Genomic DNA, 8111 nt, shown 5'->3' with positions numbered 1-8111 from the left:
TTACCTGGCCGTACACCTTTGGCATCGCCGGTTTACCAGCGCTCCGGCGACTTCGATGCTGCGGGTAGACGCTGGAGACCGACCCGCCTTCGATTCCACTGCGAGCGGGCAGATGCAGCGCTCGAGCCGCGGAGCCACCTCCATCTCCGTGCAGTAAAGCCTCACTTGCTTCTATTGTGAAAAATCCTCTGTTTTGCGGCAGCATGTAACGCTGCTCGGGATGAAGACGAAGAGTCGACGAGTTTATTCCTGCCACGCTGAGGACTAATAAATACAACGAACAGCGAAGAGAGGACAGCATCTCGCCCGCTCGTGATAACGCCATGTTTGTGTATGTTTTGCCTTTTGGATTAGGTAAGACCGAAGAGCTCCTTCTACTGGCAGCCACTGCTACATTCGCAAGCCATGGGAAATTTCAGGAAGTACCACATTTCTCAGCTTCAAATATGCTTTTTCTGGATCGGTATCACACGCAAAGGCTCCCGGTGCCCACGCCATTTGTTTAAGGAGGCACACGAATTACACAACGACAACTGTGACAAATGCAAATAAAAAACAACGCAACAACAAACGTTATAGCCTGCCTACTACATGAACTGGTAAATGTAGAAATCCCGAGCCAAAGCCGTGCACATATAAACAGACTGCTATGTAACACGTATCAGCAAGCAGTGCTATCGTGTAACACATCAACATCGTTTTTATTACTGAAAACGGTGTTTTACAAAGGGCACATTTATGACGACGTTTATTACGATCGCACACAAAACATTACAGAAATACAACCAGACCGCAAAGGTACCACTTACACCTCAACAATAAATATATTGTAGCTGTAGCAGATTAATCATTCCGGTGGTAAATTAATCTGTGACTGGTTGAGCTCTCATTAGTGACACCGTCTCACATTGTGTGTTATTCATGGCTAAGGGCTTTGCCAAACATTCAAACACACTCACAGCACCCAAAGACATTCAGTGTAATTTAATTCAGCTTTATTTGTATAGCACCAAATCACAACAACAGACACGTCGAGGTGGTTTATACTGTAAGGTGGAGACAACAGTATTCTGGAGAAATGCCACAACACTCAAATGAGCCCATAAGCAGGCTTTTTGCAATGGTGGGAAGAAAAGGAAGAAATCTCAGGCAGATCCAGGCTCAGGGAGGGGCAGCTATCTGCTGCCACTGGTTTGGGGGTGAGGGGGGAACAAGAGAAGAAAGAGATGCAGATGTTCCACGATACCACACGGCAGGCCTTTATCTTTTGTCTTATTGCTCTGAGTTAGCTGTAGGGATCATTGCTACGCTCACATTTACATATAAAGCTCCATGGGCACCCAGCACTGATGACCATTGTCCTCACGCTAAGCAGCTATTGTTGCCACACAGTAAGAAGGTCCTGGTATTGAACTCACACAGACAGGGCCCTTTTGTGTAGACTTGGATGTTCCCCCTTAGCTTTCATTTTATGCAGGAGTTCCAGTTCTGCCACTCTCAGTGAATGAGCACAGTATAGTTAAGAAGTGAAACTGAGTGATCTTGAAGGAAGAAAATGTGAACAGTACTATGGAGGTGAAGAGAGTGTCGGAAAGGATCACGAGTTTGAAGCTGGAAATTGAAAGGTGATGTTGAATGATGTCAGCATCCGTGCCCCGCAGGCTGGATGTTTGATGAAACAGGAATTCTGGAGAAATCGGATAAAGTGAACAGAGGTGATGGATAGGTACGGTGTTAAGGAGAGTAATACAGAGGGACAGATGGTTGTGGATTTTACAAAATGGGTGGAAATGGTTGCTGTGAACACTGACCTTAAGAACAGGCAGAGACAGGATAACATAAGAGTGGAGGAGGCTGCACACAGGTGGACTACAATCTAAAATAGACAGGAGACCACAAGATGGTATCAGGGGAGAGCTCGCTTGGTTGGTAGTCTGTAGGATGGCTTTCAATTCAAGAAGTGAAAGTGAATGAAAGCAGGGGAAAGGATTAAATGGTGAAAGCTGAAGAAAGACGAATATTACACAGAGTTCAGGGAGGAGCTGAAAAGCTCTGGGTGGGAAGAAGTAGTACAGGAAAGGAAAAGTGTGACAATCAAAGAGATGAGTAGACGTGAGTACTGGGAAGCTAGACTGTTAGACTGACACTAAAGAAGGAGAATAGGAATCATTGGCTGGACAGAGAGATTAAGCAGGTTAGATTAATGATGAAGATGGAAATGTGCTAACAAGTGAATAGTTCGAAGAGCTGATGAATATAGAAAATGAGAGAAAGAGAAGGATGACAGACGAGGTCAGGCAGGCGTCTCTGTGGACGAGGATATATGAAGATGACACTGAGATCTGAATGAGCCTAAGGAGAGTCTGGAGAGGTGGACTTCCTCTTCTCTGGGAAGAAGAGGAAGGACAGTCAGCACGAGCAAGACAGAATGGATGTGTGTGAGTATCGGGGAGAGAGGTGAAAGGTGAACATGCAAGGATAAATATAGTGAAGGTCTAAATAAAGTGGCCTCCATGAAGTTTGGAGCAAAGACGTTATTCTTGTTCTTCTGCTTTTGTAAACATCTGTGGATTTTAAGTCAAATAATCCACATGTGAGTAAAGTGCAGACATTCAGCTTGAATTTAATTCATTTTGCAAATATTTTGCAGAACCTGTTAGAGAATAACAAGAATGCTCATACACAGTGCCCCAACTCAGTGACAAGCTGTTTGATGGCCTGCCCTCTCGTTTCTCATGACAAATGAAGCAGACGTAATATCAGAATCTACAGTGCTGAATTTTGCATTTTTAAAAACCCAAATAAAAAAACTTTAGCTTGTTGGAAAGAATGAAAACAGTGACCAGCTCAGCAATGCCAAGAAGGACTGAAAGACCACAAAAGACAACTAAAGGACATGATGACAGAATTACGGTAAAAAAAAAACATCTAACCAAATCAAGAACACCCTTTAGCAGAGGCGTGCATGCCTGTCAAGGTCTCCACAATCAAGAGACACCTTCACGACTGGAAATGCAGAGGATTTTTAGGAAGGTACAAACCAGTGATTAAGACCAGGAAGGTCAGATCAGACTTTGCAGTGAACAGCATTGTTGCATGTATGGGCACGTCATGCTGCCAGTATAACCAGGCCACCAGTGTTTATCGATGATGTGACTGCTGATAAGTAAAAGGATGAAGTCTGACATGTACAGAGGTAAACTCAGAGGAGAACCACAAACAAGGAGCAGCGTAGGGCGACTGCAGTAAAGGCCTGGCAGAGCAACTCAAGGGAGGAAACACCATTGGTGCTGACCATGGGGTCGAGGCTTTAGGCAGTCATTGACTGCAAAGTTTTGTCATCCAGATAGTAAAAATAGTTTTTATATTTAAAATTATGTTTAGTCTGTCTCATTAATTTTGATCTTCTAAAAATGGAGGACAATTTATAAAAACGTCTGCCTTAAACAGTTTATGAAAAACAGTTTACTGTAGAGTTAAAGCTGAAAGTTGAGTCACATATTGATTGATTTACAATCCAGTGTGTCACTGCACCGAACATTATAGAGGACACTTCCCTGGGTCATCCATCCCAAGCAATGGACAGGACACTATAAAGAGTTGAAGTCAGGTAGTGCAGGTAGCACAGAGTGGGTGGAGACGAGTGTTATCCAGAACACTGAAGATGGGTTGTGGGCTGCACTTCACGATGACAGGAACCCAAAGCATACCACCAAGGCAACAATGGAGTGGCTAAAGACCTCAGTCCTATGGAAAGAAGATGAAGTTGCCGGGGGTCAGCCAAGAAACCCATAAGATTCAAAGAGTTCCTGGATAGAGGGGAATCAGAATCCCTCCTGAGATGGGTGCAAACCTGGTGACCGAGCACAAGAAATGTTTTACTGCAGTTAAGCGTTTCTCAAGTATTAAGTCATGTTTTGCTTTGCAATCAAATACTTATTTATCTCAATGGCATTCAAATCCATTTATAACGTTTATGTAATATTTGGGTGATATTCCATCTCTCCTCATTAAAAGTACCATAAATATCTAATATTCTAATAACAATACTGTTCATTTCTCTGTAAGTAAACAGTTGATTGTTTTCCTGTAAAACATGTTAGTAAATTACTTTTAGATGTGCAGTTGTGGTTAAGCTGCTTTAGCCCTCAGCTGTACCTTCATATTCTAAAATGAGCAAACCATCCTTACTTTATCAGCATATAATTTACCTGAATTTGGGATTGTTCCCAACACCAATAATATTGCCAATATTAGCTAACAGTAGTACAGATTTTTTAGGGAAAGCCATTGTTTAGTGTATATGCATGTTAAATGGTCATTTTCACTAGAAGAATTCAGGTTCATGTATGGTCAGAGAGACATTGTGTTGCTTCCTATAATAAGAATGCACAATGAGCAAATCACTTTACATGTAGACGTGTAGATGTTACCAACAGAAAGTCTCTGAGACGGCCAACCCTGAACAGAAGCTACACAGACTCTCGTGAGTCAAATCCTTACATGGCCTCTGAATATAACGTGGCTCTGATCTCTCTCTGGTATTCTTACCGCTCAGTCTGGATTGTGACAGGATAAATCTGTGCTTCTCCATCCTCTTTAAAGTATTACTGTATGCTATGTGTGCAGTCAAAGTGCAAATTGTTTATACAGCTCTGCAGTATTACCACATTTCTCCACACTATCTCCAGTTGGTGGTCGATTTCCTCCACTTTACTTTCATTGATTTCTTTCTTCAGAGATTACTTTCAGAAACATCCTCCAAGATTCTCCTTTTTTCTGCACAATCTTTGAATTATTTGGATATCGACCGGGTTCCCACTGGACAAAAGAATTAGTCTTTGATAACAATATCACAGGTGTAATGTGCAGCCAGGAGCAGGGTTTGATCATGGTATAAAATGCAGATTAGAGACAGGCCTAGTGGTTTTGGTTTGGTTTAGTTTGAATCAGGTGTAAATGTCTTAACTTCCACCAAATCGAGTATTCAATTAACAAACCTTTCACCTGTTTGGAAATGCCAGCAAAAGAAAAGTGTAATTTAAAAAAAGTATGAGGATTCACTTCAAATATCTCATCTTCTATTTTCTGAAGAATGGCTTGTTTAGCATGTAGTCTGGACCCTAGATTGTCTTTGGTGTCTTGGTGGATGTTAAGAGGTTAACTGTACACAAAACCCATTGTGTGTGTGTCAAGTTGCTGTCATTATGAAGCAGCTAACTTCCTGATTACAAGAGCGGCTTCTCCCATCACCTTCAGACTGCTCAGCTGCTGCAGTGCTAATGTCAGCTATACTGTGTATACATGTGTTGAAATTGTAACGGTCGCAAGGTGATGTGAAGGGGACCAGATGGGGAAAAAAAACACACGAGCCTTCAGTCGTTTTTCAAAGCTTTGAATATATTCTTTTTTCCATGTACAGAGGTTTAACATGCTCACCAGCGACACATCTAAAAATGAACAACCCAGCCTCTCAAAAAACCCGCCTTAAATAGATGCTGGTCATACCGCCACCAATAAAAGATTTCCCCTAAAAACCTAAACAGATATTCTAACACACCTCACGTGTATCTGATTACAAACACGCACCAGCTAAATAATATACAAACTAACTAAATCAAATCAAGCTGAAAATAATTTCCTGATCCAATCAGCCTCTGCAAATCAGTCTTTTGAACTAATGTTGCTGTTTGCATGTGTTTCCATTCATTCCAAGTTTATTCTAATGTTGAGATGTTACCATATTTAGTAACTGTGAAATGGATAAGAACTATTAGGGAGCTCTGGAAAAAGTAAGTTCCAACTAGTACTAAATAGTGTAGGCTAAAGCTGAGGAAACCAGTTAAGTCTATTAGACCAGCGTTTACCGTATCTGTGTCGAATCAACACATTTCTTTTCTTCTTTTCATACAGCAAACTATCAGCTCTAGATGTATCATCACTCCTGGAGCCTCCATGCAGGAAGTAGAACATTAAGGAGATGACGGGCTACAGATTGTTTAATGCCTGATCTGGCTGTGATGTTTGCCTTCTCACTTCTCAGGGCTGCAGTGCAGGTGTAAACAGCTACAATGTGAGACACAGCCATGTTTGTTTCTCCATCAAATCCACCCGAGTGTCAGCTGAACACTGATTCAATGGAAGAACAGACCTGAAGAAAATCTGAACATTTATACAAAGTCATTGACGTGGTCTGTGCCACCAATCTACTCAAGTTTGTTTGCTGCTACAAACATCATCTTTATTCTTCATGTCAGGAATGTTTGTTTATTTGAAAGTTCTCCTCCTCCTTTCCTTCAGCTTCTCTTTCTCTCTTCTGATAATCGGAAGGTTAGCGCTTTGATCCTGGATGCTCCAGTGTGCTAGAATCAGCACCTTGGCACAAATACTGAACATCAATATGTTGATCTGAGTATGAATGTGTGTATGAAACATGTTGTATAAAGTGTTGTTATAAAGAGTCCATTTTATATTTACTCCGAGGGAGTTGTGGGTGCTGCAGGTGGAGCCTCTCGGCTTGACACCTGTTCTGCATTCGTTCGTGACCTTTCCACTCCAGCTTTCTGGAGACCCCTCTGCCTGTCACCTCGGAGTCATCTGCTCAGGAAACAAATTTCATTGCAAAATTTACAAGATCACCTTGGCCCTGACGAACCACGTCTTTTCTCGTAGGCACACACTCCTGCCCCGTGATTGTAGAGAAACATGTTGGTCCCATCTTTTGTGCACGCTTGTGTTTTGAACAAGGTAAAAATGTTACCACTCAAATATTAATGAGTGACTGACAGTGCTTTGGACAAACAGAGGAAATCAGAGATGTGTGCATGATGGAAACAGCGCTGCAGTCCATTTACAAACAGCTAACTGAGTCGGGGTCTTGTTTTGCAGCTCAGGACCCGGGCGCCTCGTAGTGGCTGAATAAACCATGAACTCCTCTGTTTACCAAAGTGTTCTAGAGTCAAATGTGGGGCCGTCTGTCTGAGAACTAAAGCTTGGCTAAAAGTGGCTCGTGCAACACGACAACGATCCCGAAGCACAGCAGCAAATCAATGGGAGAATGGCTGAAAACAACTAGTATTAACCCCGATTCTTTTGTCCCCATGACAGAACAGAGAAAACCGACTCATAGTGGTCAAAACATTTATATTTCTTTTTATTCAATCATCTTCCGGAAGAGAGAGACCCCTGCACAGCCCAAACGCCAGTTGCAGGATCTCTAACATTAGAATCATAAAGTGTGTCTCATATAGGTGTTATTTTGGTACTTTACACCAGTGGCGGAGCGGGGGCGTGGCTTACTGGGCTTAAACCCGGGTTGTTTTGTCAGAAGCCCAGGGTCTTTTGGAGTGTAATTTTTTCATAGTTAGATGCCTGGCTGACAACCAGGGTTTTAATAGTTTTGCAATTTTCATTAGTTTTTATTTTTATTTAGTTTTGACTTCAGATTTTCAATTTTATATCAGTTTTAATTAGTTTTTACCAATTGTTTGCTAGTTTAGTTTAGTTTAGTTTTAATTTTTTTTTTTCAAAATCCTTAGTTTCAGTTTAGTTTTGATTCGTTTCAGTTATACTTTTAGTTGTGTTTGCAATAATTAAGTGTAACAAAATCCCAGTTTCATCATATCAGTCATTCTGCTCATCCTTGGGTATGTTGCTATTCCAGCTACCATACTGCTCCCTGGACAGGTCGCCTGTCTGTCGCAGGGCTAACACGCAGAGACAGACAACTCACATTCCCACCTATGGGTTCTTTAAATAAATAAATAAAGGCAGATGAACAACCATTGATACCAGGCAACTATAAAATGTATATCTTGGCCCCAATGAGACTATTAACTCTCGCAGCACCGGGTGTTCGTAATTTTGGTTCAAGTGAATTGATAAACTTTTTGAAGGTAATTGACTCACACAGTTGTGTAGATATCCCCGTCCTGTTGTCTCGGGATGCATCACGCTGCCTTGCCTGGGGTTAGCTTCTGTTTTCTGGGGATGAGGGTTGAGTGTGCTCCCTTACCTTCTCAAGCTAAGCTAGGTTAGCCTTCTTGTGTGAGCTTTTCAAGTGCACTTTAAGGTTTGTGGGATTTTTTTCCCTTTAGAAATGTCCCTCATAA

At 41.8% G+C, this 8111-nt stretch overlaps 1 protein-coding gene across 4 annotated transcripts in view; it reads right to left on the bottom strand.

The window, feature by feature from the left end:
- The window catches only part of sorl1 (sortilin-related receptor, L(DLR class) A repeats containing), a 91519-nt gene extending 91051 nt beyond the window's left edge, over positions 1 to 468 (bottom strand). For 2 of the 4 annotated variants that reach the window (XM_085184684.1, XM_085184686.1), the window contains exon 1: positions 5 to 467. In XM_085184684.1, coding sequence (XP_085040810.1) covers positions 5 to 325 — 321 coding nt within the window. In that variant the 5' untranslated portion in view covers positions 326 to 467. Of the gene's footprint in view, positions 1 to 4 lie in introns of all 4 variants that reach the window. The other 2 variants (XM_085184685.1, XM_085184687.1) reach the window with 2 other exon arrangements.
- Between the last annotated feature and the right edge of the window lie 7643 nt (positions 469 to 8111).

This window comes from Neolamprologus multifasciatus, chromosome 14 (genome assembly GCF_963576455.1).
Source record: "Neolamprologus multifasciatus chromosome 14, fNeoMul1.2, whole genome shotgun sequence".
NCBI lineage: Eukaryota > Metazoa > Chordata > Actinopteri > Cichliformes > Cichlidae > Neolamprologus > Neolamprologus multifasciatus.
The sequence above is the reverse complement of the archived record's forward strand: the minus strand, read 5'-3'. Positions and strand labels throughout refer to the sequence as shown.